Source organism: Siniperca chuatsi, linkage group LG4 (assembly GCF_020085105.1).
Source record: "Siniperca chuatsi isolate FFG_IHB_CAS linkage group LG4, ASM2008510v1, whole genome shotgun sequence".
NCBI lineage: Eukaryota > Metazoa > Chordata > Actinopteri > Centrarchiformes > Sinipercidae > Siniperca > Siniperca chuatsi.
In genome coordinates this window covers 32118699-32135325 of record NC_058045.1, presented here as the reverse complement: position 1 = coordinate 32135325, position 16627 = coordinate 32118699, and the positions used below count along the sequence as shown (strand labels likewise).

The 16627-nt window shown below is 45.0% G+C and overlaps 2 protein-coding genes across 3 annotated transcripts in view; both read right to left on the bottom strand.

Moving 5' to 3' along the window:
• Positions 1 to 7678, bottom strand: part of LOC122874322 (GRAM domain-containing protein 2A-like) — a 35151-nt gene extending 27473 nt beyond the window's left edge. Inside the window, exon 1 of one of the 2 annotated variants that reach the window (XM_044192003.1) lies at positions 3351 to 7678. Coding sequence is in view for 1 of the 2 variants with exons in the window: in XM_044192002.1 (XP_044047937.1) it covers positions 3363 to 3373 (11 nt within the window). In the remaining variant the exon portion in view is untranslated. The remainder of the gene's footprint in view (positions 1 to 3350) is intronic. The other variant, XM_044192002.1, reaches the window with a different exon arrangement.
• Positions 7679 to 7827: 149 nt separating this feature from the next.
• The window catches only part of znf609a (zinc finger protein 609a), a 58346-nt gene continuing 49546 nt past the window's right edge, over positions 7828 to 16627 (bottom strand). Inside the window, 4 exon segments of the mRNA XM_044192000.1 lie at positions 7828 to 8768; positions 9981 to 10059; positions 11291 to 11629; positions 13488 to 13869. Coding sequence (XP_044047935.1) covers positions 9986 to 10059; positions 11291 to 11629; positions 13488 to 13869 — 795 coding nt within the window. The 3' untranslated portion in view covers positions 7828 to 8768; positions 9981 to 9985.

Genomic DNA, 16627 nt, shown 5'->3' with positions numbered 1-16627 from the left:
ATCACAGACCTGCAGAACACAGTTTAACTCAGGAGGCCTTTGATGGCACTGGTGGAATGTACATTTACTCAAGTACAATTTCAAGGTACTTGTCCTTTACTATGCACCTTCGCACTTCCACTCGGCCACATCTCAGAGGAAATATCGGACGTTTGTCCAACGGCTTCAGTTACTTCACAGATCACAGTGTTTCATCCCCTTCCTGTCCGGTGGAAACCTCGTATCTCCAGGTGTTTGTGACGAGCTGAAGGATGAAGAGTTTCCTTCATGTGCTGAGGAAACTCTCCTCCTCCTGAAGCTGAATAAACTCTTTAACCCCCCCTCGGATCAGCTGGGAAACGCATCGTCGCAGAGCTGAAAACAGGCTGTTTCTCTGAGCTCAGGAAGACTTTTCAGAGATACGTGGTTCTCACAGGACGGCGACGCTGCAAACACGCGATGACCTTATAGACCATGATGCATTGCTGTAGGTTAAACTACCCAACTGTATATAAAGCAGTTAAAATGAGCTCGACCTGAAACATCTGCAGCAGTAAAATGCAACACACACATGAATGCAGCAGGAATATGAATCCAGAAACATCAGATATAATAAACACTGACAGGAAGCGTTTTACTGCACAATACTTTAAGTAAATGTTGCTATAATACACACTTGAATGCAGAACCTTTACTTGTAGTGGAGTATTAGTGGTGTGGTGTTAGTACTTCTACTGAGTACTCCTTCCACCGCTGCACATCAGGAAAGTAAAGGATGGAACTTTTTAATGCAGAAGTCTGGTGTTAGTCTATATTTCATATCAGTCATGTTCAGACTCAAACCAACAACAAGTTTCTCTCAGCGCCGTCTGACTTCCTGTCTGTGGCTCTCAGCTCCGAGCCCATTGGTTCCTGCTGAAGACGTAAATCTTGATCTCTAAAAAAAAACACCTCACAGACAAATGAAAATGAGATCTCTAAATCTTAAAAATAACTAAAGCTTAATAGTTATTTAGTAGATGTTTAATATCTCAGGCTGTGAAAGATTTCAGACCCTTTTAAGGGAGACAAATCTAAGCAGAGCTGATGAATGATAGTACTGATTATTACTGATGTGAAAGGCTTCTCTCTGGTTGGAGGGCTGCGTGCTGTTCTGCGGCTCCTCGCTGAAAGAGGCGTTGTGTTTGCGGTGCTGAGCCGCCCCGAGAGCCTCCGAGCCACACCGCAGCTGAAAACCACAGCGGGCCGAGCCAAAACACACGAGATGCTGCGTATTCAGAGCTGCTGGAGCGAACGGAGGCCGAGAGCTGCATGTTAATGCCTGCAGCTGAGAGGAGGCCACGCAGGGACGGGGGGGGGGGCTCTCAGCCTCATACTGCATCTCAAATATTAAGACCAGAGGGCCACAAACTCTGCTGCTGTCTGCAGCCATGGGAAGGTACTAAGTACAGTTACTCTACAATTTTGAGGTACTTAAACTTGAGTACTTACATTTTCTGCTACTTTCTACTTCCACTCCGCCACATCTCAGAGGGAAATGTTGCACTTTTTAATGCACTGCATCTACAGTGGTGTGAAAAAGTGATTGCCCCCTAAACCTAATAACTGGTTGCTCCACCCTTAGCAGCAACAACTGCAATCAAGCGTTTGCGATAACTTGCAGTGAGTATTTTACAGCGCTGTGGAGGAGTTTTGGCCCACTCATCTTTGCAGAATTGTTGTAATTCAGCCACATTGGAGGGTTTTCGAGCATGAACTGCCTTTTTAAGGTCATGCCACAGCATCTCAATAGGATTCAGGTCAGGACTCTGACTAGGCCACTCCAAAGTCTTCATTTTGTTCTTCTTCAGCCATTCAGAGGTGGACTTGCTGGTGTGTTTTGGATCATTGTCCTGAAGCAGCAAAACAACATTACAACAGTTCAGCAAAGATGAGTGGGCCAAACTTCCTCCACAGCGCTGTAAAAGACTCACTGCAAGTTATCGCAAACGCTTGGTTGCAGTTGTTGCTGCTAAGGGTGGAGCGACCAGTTATTAGGTTTAGGGGGCAATCACTTTTTCACACAGGGCCATGTAGGTTTGGATTTTGTTTTTCTTTAATAATAACAACCTTCATTTAAAAACTGCATTTTGTGTTTACTTGTGTTATCTTTAATATATATTAATATTTAAATTTGTTTGATGATCTTTAACTTTTAAGTGTGACAAACATGCAAAAAAAAAAAAAGAAATCAGGAAGTGGGCGAACACTTTTTCACACCGCTGTATCTGATAACTATAGTTACTTTGCAGATTCAGATTAATGATACAAAATATAATCAACAAATAAAGTAGTATTTATTATTATAGGATGAGACTATTGAAATCCACAAACTACCAAGTCATTAAAATGCGCTCCACCTTCACCAGCTGCAGCATTAAAGTGATGAACATCAATCAATCAATAATTATAATCAGGTAATATAATATATTCTGAAATGGGCCGTTCTGCATAATGAGTACTTTTACTTTTGGTACTTGAAGTTTATTTTTATGCTTATACTTAGGCATTCAAGATTCTACTTGAGTAAAAGTATTAACAGCAAAATGTACTTAAAGTGTCCAAAGTAAAAGTACACATTACACATAAAGGCCAGTTTCAGAGTGTTAAATAACGGAGGAGGTCCTGAGAGATTATACTCTGTTTAATCTCATGAAAAAGATAAATAAATAATCAGTTTTGTCACTTCAGCGACTCTGCGGTTAGTTTTGTTGCAGGACAAGTAACAGGTTTATCATTCTTTTCAGCCTGAGCCACAGCAGAGCCTTTAACCCGTGTGTCACATTTCTTCAAATGCTTTGTGTGTAAAACTGACAGTAACTAGTAACTATGGCTGTCAGTAAAAAGTACAACCCCCCCCTTTTACCATAAGGTGCTCTGCAGAGCTGGAAGAGGAACTCAGCAGCAGCACAGTGGAGGAATACTCAGTCCTGACAAATAAAAGTCCTGAATTCAACATCTTACTGAAGTAAAAGTACACAAGTATCACAGATAAAAGCAGGTCGAGTCTTTTCATAATAACGGATTATTCCATTATTGGATTCTAGCTATAACGTGGATGCAGCTGGATCGTTTTATCTTTAATAACAAGTCATTATTTATTTGTTGATTATATTTTGTATTAATCACCTGAATCTGTAAAGTAACTAAAGCCCTGAGACAAATGCAGTGAAGTGAAAAGTGCAGCATTTCCCCCTGAGCAGGAGTGTTCAGGTACAGAGTGAACGCGCGCGGCTTATTGACAGTTACTATAATAACCTAATAATTGCTATTAAAGCCAATAATAACAGGCTGAGTCCCGCTGTAAGGAGACGCGTCAGAGTCAAAGGTACCTGCAGTCCTACCGTGATGACATCAGCGGCGTGTGTCCTCGCACATCTGCAGGTTTACACAGCAGTCTCACTTGTGTGTATCGTGCAGTCTTCAATCAGGTCCGCTGGAGTACAGCAGGGACTCGGTGCGTCCGGTGACCCTCAGTCCGTCCGTCCGACGGCAGCGACCGGGCAGAGCTGCTGCTGGGAGTCCGCTGCAGCAGCTGAGTCAAGTTCACGCCATTTAACAGGCACAATACAGGAAGTGACAGGAAGTGGCCTTCAGAATAAAAGCATGGCGCATGGGGAAAGTCACAATAAAAGCGTGGGAAAAGGGGGACGGCTGGAGGTTTGGTCAATTCATCGGGACTCGGGCATTTAAACCTGCAGGGGGGGCCCCGGGGGCCAAAATGAGCAGCTGGGCCCGTTAACCCCACGTTCTCTGTGCAAAGTGTCCAGTTTGTATAAAGCGGAATAATGCTACTTTATTTCATTTTTCTTGATTGTAATGCAGCCGTTTGTTTTTTAACGAAACCAACACTGAGTTACGGACAGAGACGACCTGATGAGATGGAGACTGTCACCTGTGTGCTCACGTGATTAAACAGTAATTATGGAAGATCGGGTAATAAACAAATCAAACCAGCTGACACACTGTAAGCCTGGAGTTCTGGGGCCCCTGGAGATCTTCGGGGCCCCTGGAGGTCTGGGGGCCACAGGGCAGTTCCCGTCTTCGCCCAGATGGTCGCGCAGCCTTGCATTTAAGTCACAAATCAACCATTTTAATTCAGTGGCAAAAGGCTTCGGACAAAGTGAATTCACAAAAGACACTTTACTCTTATATTTCATTTTTATATTAATACAGAAGAAGTATCATTTCTTAAAATGTTATATAGTATTCTGGTGTTTGCTGTTCTAGCAGCTGGTATCATTTTACCTTTAGGTGTACTACACTTATCTCTGAGTCACATTAAAACACTTGAGTGCACCGAAACATCCCGAGAGTTTCCGAAACACAGGAGCTGGGAGGCGGGCGGAGTCACTGTGGGGCAGCACGTTTGTTTCCGGATGGTCTCTTCTGTCAAAGTATCCACAACCGGTACAACCCATAATGCAATGCGGTTAGTAAGTCCCCGAAATCACAAAAGAAAGTCAAAACATTTCCTCTTGGACACATGCAGACAGTTTTTCGTGCCGAGGGTTTGAGCTCTGTCCCTGAGAGATTTCTCATTGTACTGCGGTGGAGGAAGGAATCTCACTATCTGCACGGCTGCATAAACTTGAGGTAAGTTAAAGGACAGTTTTGTTTCCGGTGTGTGTGATTCGGGTGAACGGACCCTTTAATCATTCTGCTGCTGAGACATTGAACAGGCAGCAGCGCCTCTCTGTGGCTAAACTACCACACTGCATGAGAAAATGTTGCCTGACTGAGCAGGGGGCCCCCTCAGACAAAATCAACCCCCCATAATATAATACTTTGTGGGATGTAAACAGGAAGTATAATGTTGCCACGGTGTCATTTAGTTACGCTGTGGGCTACAAACTGAGCCAGGTTTTTTTAGCCTGTATTTGTTTCCACTTAGTCAGACTGTCCCATCAGAGCAGCCGAACCAGCAGTCAGCAGCTCCTGTCTGCAGTGGACCCGTGGACGGACAGACAGCTGTCTCTGGATCACTGTGAGACTGAAGGAAACTCAGAAACAGCAGGATTCTCAGGCAGGTTCTGCAGCCGCTTTCTTCTCTGGCGTCTAAGTGGAGTTATGGCCGTTTATTGCCGATGGACATCAGCGACGTCCCTGGACAGTGAAGGCCACACTGAATCTAAAAATGTGTCTGAATCTTATGTCTGTGCTCAGAAGTTATGTTGGTGAGTGCATATATTGACATATATTACAACACACCTGCATGCACCTGTCCTGTTCACCTGACGCAGTGTCTTTGCCTCCCCCCCTCTCCCCCCCGGGGGAAGGCGCCTCGCAGCCACAGAGCGACGGGCTGCAGAGAACTGACCTCGTCAGTCGCTCCACTCTAAAACACAGTATTTCGTTGCTTCAGCATCATCAACATCGGCTCTGCTCGAATTCCAGAGATGTTTTAATGTTTTCTTTTCACCTGCTCACCATCTCGTCACGAAGGTGTAACGAGGTCAGCGTGGCTCCAGACAGGTAGTTTACACCTGGATCGCTCCGAGAAGACGGACAGGTTCACGGAGAAAAGGAAAGCCTCAATTTCAATTCAAGAAACGGTTGTCCAGAAGTGAAAGATGTTCAGGTCGAGGAGCAGGAACACTGCAGAAACTGGAATTTTGTGTGAATGTAGGAGATAAAACCTTTTCCAGGTTAGTTTCAGACTCCAAAGTGCCCTGCAGCTGCACTGCATTCTGGGTATTTTCCTGCTTTTCCCCCTGCAGATACTTTTGGTGTCTTAGCTCTCTGGAAAACGTCCTGAATTCAAACTTTGAAACATCTCAGTGACTTTGCTTCCTTTGAAACGCCAACTGCAGCTCTGCGGATCGCAGCGGCTCACTCACCCTGCAGCACTCAGTAACTCCAAGACGAGGAGAGAGTCGCACATTTGATGTTTTTCTCTGTTTGAGGACAGAAACTGCACAAAAATTACATGCCAGAAATTCTTAAAGGTAATTTAGAGGGACTTTTAGATTCGAAGGTGCAGCTAAACGGCTCACACTGAATCCTTCTTGAGGCAGAAACAGGCGTTCGGTGTTAAAGTCGCTGGACTGAGTATAATTACAGTCTGCTGCTGCTCCATTTGATCCAGCAGTGTTTCTAATAAAAACATGGGACATAAAGGCGTCATGGAGCCCGTCTAACTGCTGGTTTAACCTTTATGATGCCATGGCAACGGGAAATACTTGTTTCTGATTGGCTGGTGGGCGTCAGTTAAAATCGCATAACAGGACACCTCAAACAAAGACCAGGTCAGGAGTTTAACCGGTTTTACATGAGGCTAACTTAAACTGCAGGTAACTATAGCAACAGGGCTTCAGCCTCACAACCCTCACTGAATCACGACTCAAACTTTTAAATAATTACTAAGAATTAAACTACAGGTGCAACTGAGGATTACTGTCTGACTGGATTAGCAGAGCCGGTCATGTGACAGAGCTGGTGATATAACGGAGACTTGCGTAAAGCCTGAGCTGTCTGAATAAACTGCTGTGATGAAACGTGACAATAACATCACAAAATCTAAAAAAAAAAACTAAAAAAAAACCTCTCAGTCAATCGGCAGCCATGATGATAATATGGAGAGCAGAATATTAATTGTGCATTAAGTTTGTCTCGGTTATATATTTTATTTTAATCAGTTTCCGTATCCATATTGATCCATATTAAAAGGCATTATAATTTCAGGCCGTCTGTTCGTGACCACTCCTCAGCGTTCGTATAGCAGAGCGCCTGTTAGTGTTTTCTGCTCACTTCCACCTGATCGAGATGTAACCTGGACTGAACAGGTGTGACGCGTTTGTGTGGACGACAGACGACAGAAGAACTGATTTAGGCTTCGAGCTCCACGGACTCTCTCGCTCCTGTCTGCTCTCCACATTCTCTCCGGCTGTTTACTGAGCGCTTCAGGTCGCAGGACAGAATATCTGCGTCTTTTTAAAACTTAGTACTAATAAGTTTGCACAAGAAACAAACAAGTCTGGTGGAAACGAGCTGGGAAAAAAAACCCACTCGACTCTGAAAGAAAGAAATTTGGAGTGGTCTGAACACAAATACTCCTTTTTGACCAAATCGTTCCAGGAACTAAAGTAGAGACTAAAAAGTCCCGTTTGCACATTTCCAGAACTGTGATCTGAAGAGCCGCGAAGATTAGTCCAATCCGACGACGATTACCAAAAAATGTAATCACACACACACACACACACACACGCACACGTCATCGTGTTGCACTTAGCGCTCTCTGAGGTTTGAACGGGTGTGATGAGCGGGAACTTTTTGGGCATCAGGAACTAAGTTTAAACGCAGATTCCTCCGACGGAAACGAAGGTAACGTTTCTAAACTGGTTCCTGGGCTGAGCTGAAAACGTTCCCGCGGTGGCCACAGGAAGTACATTTAATACTTTTAAATTAATTTGACTCTGAAAATGATTCTGTCAAGCTGAAGCTCATTTGCCGACATAATGCATGGAATCTGATTTTAGTAATTTAACAATATATTGGGATTTTTATAATGCGAACCCCAAATACACAACTGCCCAAGCTTTTATTTTGAAAGCGGGGTTTTGACAGAGCGACACTTCACTTCCAGGTCAAATCAAAACAAATTACGCTCTGGTCTCAGGTTGAGTTCGATAATATAACAACTTTCCTCTTTCGGGCTCGACACGATCCTGTCCTCGCGTGCACGCAGAGCCGGCGTGCTACGAAATGACTTCAGCTGTAACATTTGTTCAACGCTCACTCCGTCCTTCCGTCGGTGATTTGCTTCCACGTGTTTTTCGGGGGGAATAAATGAAGACGCTGAGCTCGGGCGCCGTTCCACCAGCTACAGGTTTAATATCAGATCAACAACAGTAGAAAAACAGAGGCAGAGGCTACCAGACAAAAACAAGAGTAGGAAATCGAACAGCATCCAACAGGCTCTTTAAAATAATTCCTCTGTACAGTATTTACACACACGCACGCACACACACACACACACAGAGTACAGTACAGCTACACACTGAGGAGGAGGAGTCTGACGCCGCCCGTCAGTCTGAGGACGCAGCATCAGTCCGAACGCTGCCCTCTCATTGGTCCGTCCTCCTCCGTCCACAGTATTTTTATTTCCTGTGACGCTGAGATACTTCCAGGCGAAAGTGTGACGTCGCCCGGTGGAGTCCAGGGCCGCCGCTGGCTCTCAGAGGGGTCAGAGGTCACTGCAGGTTTAGTCTGGGGGTCAGAGGACGTCGCAGAAATGTGAGGAGAAAATAAAAAAAACTGTGAGACCACGTGCAGTCCAACGACGCAGAACTGAAGGCTCGGCGAGACAGGAAGTGACTGCCCCGTCCTTCCTCAACCGCAGCAGAATGCCAACATGACTCTGAACGCACCCCCGCCGCCGCCGCCCAGAACTGTCCGACCCGCTCCTCCATACATCCCGACAGCACCGACGACCAGCAGCATCTCAACGTGTCTCCACCCACCAGGTCCTCTTTGTTCTCAGTCTGTGAGCCAAAACCTCTGCTGCCCACCCGCCCGAGCACCATGGTACTGTCTGGAACCAGCAAGACCAGTAGAACCAGTAGAAGCAGGCCTCCAGTCCTCCTGAAGGCTCAGCAGTCCAGCGAGGGGCGGAGCGGCTGGCTGGATGTCCAGGCAGAGAAATCAAACGTACACAAACACCATTGAACTGATGTTGACACAGAAATGCTTCCTCATGTGATCCAGTCACATGACTCCGGGCAGGGTGGAGGTCAGCCAATCAGGTGTGCCTGCAGACAGGTGAGAGGACATTATTGGTCAAAAGGGACGAGCAGACAGAGCAGCCTGAAGCACCACCTCTGGATCCGGCCTTTCCCACTACAGGAACCCGGAGACCTGGAACTTAACACGTAGGCATGATCACATCGCCTGCAGAACCTAGAACCAGGACCTTACAGGTTCTTACAGGTTCAGGTCGTTTGGTTCCTGAAGTGGAAAAGAGCTATTTGACATCTTCAGATTCTTCTTGTTTGTTACCTTCTACTGCTCATCATTTACACACCTTCCTTTCTCTACATTCGTCAGTTGTGCTTGTGCTTTCATATAGAGCCTAGAGTTAAGTTAGCTCTGTATCTGTAAAAAGTCAAAGCAAACCGCAGTACAGAAGAAATGTGAAGGAGTTTTTGATTGGAGTTCAGTTTCCTGGGAAACAGTGTGGCAGGTTACAAAGTTTTACACACTGCAGATGTAGTGAAGACAAAGGAGGGTGATCTTATCTTTCTGGCTGCGCTGATGTTCTCAGGTCTGCTGCTGCTGGATGCAAACAAAGTCAGCAGCCACGCGGGGTTTTATTACTGAACTGTGATCAGTGTTTACTCACGTGACTGTGTAGGTTGTTGTAGTATAGCAGAAGTACTCTACAGTGGTAGTGTTTCTCGTGATTCTACGTCAGATTTATCATTTAATACATTGTTATCTGATTGTTTAAGGCTCTGCTTTCAGACATGCAGCCTTTACTTGGGATTATTTCGCCGTTAGAAAAGTGCATTTGAACAGAAAGCTGATGCTTCGGTGGCAGTTAATCCGCTGAAGACATTAACGTGCGCACGTTAACGACAAGTTTAACACTAGAGCTCCGCTGCAACAATAAGAACAACTGTCGCACTGACCTTTGACCTCTGAGGGCTCAGGTTTCAACCCGTTGGAGTCACAAACAACACTGATGTAGACTAAACGTGCAGCAGGGGAAACATTTCCACCACATTTCTTGTGGTCCTTCAGGAAAGAGTGGCGGTGCCGATGTTTGACCACAAGGTGGTGCTGCAGACTGAGACAGTGGAATAAATTCACTCCAGCGTCCAGCAGAAGACCAGGAAGTGTGTGTGAAAACCAATCTGACTGCTTCAGATATTTTAGCCAAAGTGAAGACGTTCCGTTTGTTTCACAGGTATATACAATGGTAAGAATATAAAAGACGTAATAAAAAGGTGAGTGTGTCTTACCGTTCTCACCTCCGTGCGGGGGGGTACATGGACGGGGCGGACGCCTGCTGACTGGCGACGATGGCTGAGGAGGAGAGGCCTGTGAGAGAGAGCCAATCATCAGACAGAACCAACATGGCGGACCACGTGACTCACACCGGTAAGGAGACTTTACATATCATGGAGGTCAATACAAGGTCAAAGCCACCTGGTTCCCATAGAAACAAGCTTCTCAGACGCTTTAAAATATGATCTTGAAATGATTTTAAGACAAAACTAATACGAAAGAAACTCTTCACATATGAAGCTCAGTCGTGGAGAGTCAGCGTGATGTCATCAGGGTCATCTCTGAGGGTGCGCTCCAAAATGAGACCAGCTCATGCCGACTTGAATCGACGGCGCGGGGCGGCAAGTTAACGGGGCGCGTAGCGGCGGACTCCTTATAAAAAGCTTCAGTCAACACTTCATTTAGAGTCGACTACAGTACCTTCAACCTGCTGCGGTTTGATTATCGGTTGCTAACGGTTTGATACCTGCCGCCTCACGTGCCGCCTGCACTCGACTGAACTGGGTTTCCCTCGCTGCTACGCAACAAGCAGCACGGCCAAATGGAGCGAATCCTGAGACTACAAACGGGGAGGCGGGGAGTTGCGTTGTGGGAAATGTAGGATCCAGTGTTTTTCAACATCAATATTTTAAACCGATGCATCGTTTTTTCATCAGAAAATAACGTGAACGTTTTATTACTCTGATTCACCGGCTTTCTCGTACCGGCGCTCCCTCCGGGCGAGGACACAACTGGGAGAGTACCATAGTCTGGTCCACGAACTGGTTTACTGACCGTGGAGCCGTTTGACCCGTCTGGTCGCCGGCGTGACGACAGACTGCGCTTCTGAAACCATAGTGTTGTCTAAGGAGAGTTTTTTTAATATCTTTTGTCCTTGTAGCTGTTTAATATAAAGCCATAAAGCCGTCTGCCTGCTACCTTAGAAATTCCACTGAAGTGTTTGAGAAAACGTTTGAGGGAGAATCTGGGCTTATTTTTACGTTGATGGTACATTTTTATCATGTTGGAGTTGCCAGTTTAAACCTACAGTTTTGCACTTTAATACGTTAACCTTTGTTTACATTTTGTTTTGTGCTGCATTATACAATGACATACAGAATGAACTCAAATTAAATGGTCAGTTTGAATTTTTGGAGGAAAATTAATCGCAAAATACTCGATAGATTAATCGATAGAAAAACGTCGTTAGTGGCAGCCCTACATTTTCTGCAATCAAACTCAGCTGCAGCAGCTGTTCTTGAGGTGTTAATGGGTGGAGTCTCACCTGAGGCGTAGGACAGGTCGTACTGTCCCGACAGCAGCGAGTATCCCAGGTGATGATGGGGAGGCAGCATGCGTTGGGACGGTGAGGATCGCGGCCGGTCGCCCTCTCTCTCCCGGTCTCTCTCTCGCTCCCTCTCGCGGTCGTGCGGGGTCTTGTTGTCTTGGATGGACGGGGATTTGCTCTTGTATTGGCTGGCGTGCTGCTGCAGCAGGTCCAGAGCTTTGGCCTCACCTGGCGGCTTCACCGTGGGACTGGACCTTGAGGGCTTCTCCCCCTCCTCCCCTGCCGTCAGCTTCCCTCCGTACGAGGGGAAGGAGTAACCGGCCGGCAGGTATGAGCCTGAGGACACAGACATGTCTGAACCAGAGCTGCCAAAGCATCTACAGCTGCTCATCTGACCCTTTAACACTCTGATTATGACAAACATTATGTTCATATAATATTGCTGTCATCTGCGGAGTCTGTAGTTTTGTGTTACGCTGTTTTTGTGTCCTGTTCTAAAGGCTTGCTGGGATGCATTTAGAATTGGGTCTGATCATCCAGCCACTAGATGGCGCCCTCCCCCTCCCCCCCTTCCATTGCAGCGGTTCCCAGTTCGTTAACCTGCACATTTCATGGTCGAGTGGAGTGAGACTCAGACTCAGTCACATCAAGTGATGACTCTTTCGTGATAAAGTAAAGAATTCATTTAGCAACATGTAGCTATACATTAGCTATAGATTTAGGTGACTAATCTGAGGATACGGCTAGCTAGCTTTAGATAACCCTTTTCCCCATCATTTAATAATTATAGGGGCCCTATATTACAACACTTACCGTAAAATGACATTTCAATCATCCTTACACTATAAGACATTAGCTACATTACCCACATTACCAGGCTAGCTGCCTCCAGTCTTTATGCTAAGCTAAGCTAACCAAGTCAATCTGAACATCCCACTCTCAAAAAGAAAGCAAATAGGCATATTTCCCCTTGTTGTTCTGCATATAGATGCTGCCACTGGGACAGATCATAACTAAACACAAAATCCAGTACCATTGTTATGCAGATGACACACACATTTATGTCCCATTAAAAACCAGTGATGGCAGTTTTAATCATCTTCTATCCTGTCCGTCAGAAATTAAGTGCTGGATGTCCCAAAACCTTCTCCAGCTAAATGAAAATAAATCTGAAATAATTCTCTTCTGTCCCCAAAAGTCCATCGCGATTGTACAGAAACATCTTGGATCCCCGTCTTTAAATGTCAAACCCGCAGCCAGAAACCTGGGTGTGATATTTGACAGTGAACTTTCATTTGAAAAGTAAAGTACAAATGTTGTTCGATCATGTTTTTATCAATTAAGGTGCATCTCAAAGATCATATTTGTTCTCTCTCGACCTGATCTTGAGAAGGTCATTCATGCTTTTATTTCTTCTCGGTTAGATTATTGTCATTCATTGGATTCTGGTTTGAGCCAAAAAGCCATCTCGCCCTTCAGGTGGTACAAAACGCTGCCACTCGGCATTAAACAAGCACTAGAAGACACGACCATATCAGACCTGTTTTAGCTTCTCTTCACTGGTTACCAGTTAGTTTTAGAATTGATTTTAAGATTTTACTGATCACCTTTAAAACGCTTCATGGTTCAGCTCCTAGCTACATTGCTGAACTGCTGCTCCCCTGTAAACCAGGGCGCAGCCTCAGGTCCTCGGGCAGGGCTCTGCTGGCTGTTCCTCAGTCCTGGTTCAGGACTAAAGGTGATCAGGCTTTTGCAGTCAGGGCCCCTCGGCTCTGAACTCCCTGCTCGAGGATCTGAGGCTGCTGAATCAGTGACTTCTTTTAAAATCACTTCTCAAAACGTATATTTTCAAAAATGCCTTTTATTATTATTATTATAGTACTCCGTTTTATTGCCAACATATATGTTTTATTATTAGTAATTTATATTTATTGCTGAGTGTTGTATTTTATGTTTTATTTAATTTCATTTACTTGTATTTGCCTCAGTCCTGAAATGTTTTAACCCTGATTCAACCATGTAAAGCACTTTGTCATTTTGATTTTGAAAAGTGCTTTATAAATAAAGTTTATTATTATTTATTTTCCTGTCAGCCGACTGATGTCGACACTGATCCTGTGTTCCTGGACTCTCGCTGGATAAAATAAAGGCTATTTTAATCATCAAGACACCTCCAGATGCCTCTTCGTCTTACCAGGGTAGTTCTGCATCATGACGGAGGGCATGCCTCTGTAGCCGGGGTGGCTGGGCTCGTAGCCATGGCTGTAGGCATAAGGTCCGTGCATGTAGGGCATGTAGCTCTGATGCTGGGCCAGGGGGGAAGTGAACTGCATGTGGGGGGGACGTGCCTCCTTCCCTCCCCCCCGGTGCTCCTCTGGAGGCAGCTGAGTCCTGCCCTCCACCCCTTCCTTCACCTCCTCTTTCTGGAGGCTCTCCTTCGGCCGCAGCCTTTCCTCCTTCCCTTTCCTGTCGCGCTCTCTCTCCCTGTCGTCCTTCCACCTGTCCTCCTCCTGCGGCTTAGGAGCCTCTGAGTATTTGTTGGGGTAGACGTATGGCCACAAGCGCGAGTCCGGCTCCTGCAGAGAAGAAGAAATGTTAGTAAAGACAGCTGACAGTGGTGATATCTGAAGAAGATCTTTTAACACAATAACAGCCAATGTCCTCTGGATCCAGCTGTGTAACATCTGCTGGAGACAGTCGGCTTCCATTCTAGCTGGTGAGGTAATGTCCGCCGCCTCCGTGAGCAGAGCGTCTCACTGACGACTCGTTTCTAGGTTTACTCGCAGATCGCAAACGGAGCCAGTGTCTCGTTTCACAAATGATTGTCACTCGCAAATTGGAGATGCATTTGTGAGACCCACAGTCCTCTTGCGTGCTAACGCACGGGTCGCAAGTATGTTCTTTATTTTGATTAGATAAACATGCCAAAATGAACACGAGAAAAAATGATCTGATGTTGCAAGCAGCAGCTTGCATGTTGTAAATTTGGTGAAACGGGCCCAGAGCAGCTTGAGTCTCTGAAGCCTGAAATTCACTTGTGAATGTATATAAATGACTATATTTATTGGCAACTGACAGAAAATGAATGGGAGAGAGGCAGCGAAGCGAGACGGGGAGGGAGACAGTCTCAGTCTGCTGCTCTCTGTGATCACTGTTGAGGTGTTTTAATGCAGATAAATTCACCATATAGTTATTATTTACATTCAGTGTCTGTTTTATTTTTATTGAATTCAAATCCAGTATTGAATTACTTACCAAATCCTTTCAAATCCCTTACTGAATCTTATTAGGTTTACCGCTCATCATGTCAACTACAGGCTAAAATAACTCAAACTCACCTTTTGTTACCTGAGAAGCAGAAACACGGCAGTTTTTAATGCTGACGACCTGAAAATGAGCCGAGCAGCAGAACATACGAAATGTTGATTAAATGTATCTGACACACTGAATGAACTCTGCAGCTACTGACTGCAAAACACTGAAGCTCCTGATTCACAACTAAGAAGTGTTGTGTGATGAATCAAAGTTTAACTGGGAGATTGTTAAAGGGACCTGAGGTGATCAGACCATAATTTCTCTGTAGAACTACAATTTAATTTCTCTGTAGAACTACAAAAAATACATGGTCCACTGGCGGTTGTACATTAATGTTACAGAGTGTCGTGTCTTTTCACTCACAAACAATCTTTGTGTGAATACAGACAGCAGCTGCAGAGAGCACATTAACCAGAGAACACACAAACTTTACTGAATTAACGTTAATTAGCTACAGCTGAACTAACGTGCTGCCGCTGGTGTCTGTTAGTTTAACCAGCGACAGTCGGATAAAAATGAGAAGCTGCTACCTGAATGTTTTCTATTGATCTTTGCGAATAAAAAAATAAGACTGCAGAGAGATAAAAGGTTCGATAAGAGATTCATTAGCTTAATCTGGGTAATAACATCCCCAACTACATGTTGGACCAGCAGTCTTTCCCAAGCTGCTGCAGCTGAGGAAAACATTTTGTGATCATGATATTTTACGATCACAACACTGTCTGACAGAATAAACTAAAACACAGGCTAATGGCGACAGCTGTGCTGTGAGATGGGCTGCACTGACATTTTAAATAAGTGATCACAGAAAGCAGCATAAGGTCGTCATCAGGGCTCGAGACTAACGGCGTCCCGTCGTCGATAGAAAATTTGCTTGGGACGAACAGAGATCTTCCCCGGGACAAAAAGGATTTTTGTATGTATGTATGTATAACTATCGCTTAGCAAATGACAAACTGAACTGAGTTCTGACTACAGCAGAGCGCGTCTTCTGATGCTGTTACTATAGTTACTATCACTGGCGAGACCTACGAAAAATATGATGATTCGGAAATGTTCCCGCGGTACCGGCCCATCTGTCCCCTCAGTCACAGAGGGTTTGCTGGCAGGACCTCGAGCTGGTTACAGATGGAGCACATCATTTGACTGAAACAGTCTAGCCAGCTGCTTGCTACTAGCTAGCTAACTTTAGCCAGGCGCTACCCTGGCTGTATAGTATATTATTTTTCCCCTGATAATGCTACATTATGAACAACAAATCCATGTTGAAATCGGCAGGAGGAGAGCTAGTTAGCAGAGTCCGGCGGAGCTAATAGAGCTAACAGCCAGTGGAGCTAAACACTGGGTCCGCTCCATTTCAGTGCGCCGCTTAACGGCGAGGGCCGGGAAAACTGTTCAAATGGAGTGTAATCTGTCAGCCAGCGGCAGCAACAATGTCGGCCTACAGGGCAAAAGCCATGGTAGATTTCACAATATGATTTTATGAAGCCTGAATGACATTCATCAGTTCAATGTGGTCGTGGTGACGTAAACGCTGCAGCTGTGTGTAAAGTGTGTCCTATTTAATTTTTTTTTAATTCTGTTTGTGACAGTTTACAGATAATTTTTCAGGTTGTGTTTTAAACCTATTTCTTTGAATTGAGCAAAATACATATAATTATTTATTTCCTCAACATTTTAATGGTGTCTTCATTATGCCACTAACAACTATAGATGATACTAACAAAGTAAAGAAGCAACATTTTGATTTTAGGACGGTTTACTTTCACATCCGGACGGTTAAAATTGTTTTTCAGGACGGTTCCGGGACGGTGGTGAAAAAAGTTACTCTGGAGCCCGGGTCGTCATAGTAAAGTACAGCCACAAAGAATCTGTAATCACGTCTATATGAGCTGCAAACGTGTTTTCAAAATGCTTAGAAAACACAAAAAATGTGAGCAAAACAACTCTAAACTGTTAAAAATGTGGCTGCTGAAGCGCAGACGCTCTGATACTGAAACGTTTCCTGAGGACATTGAA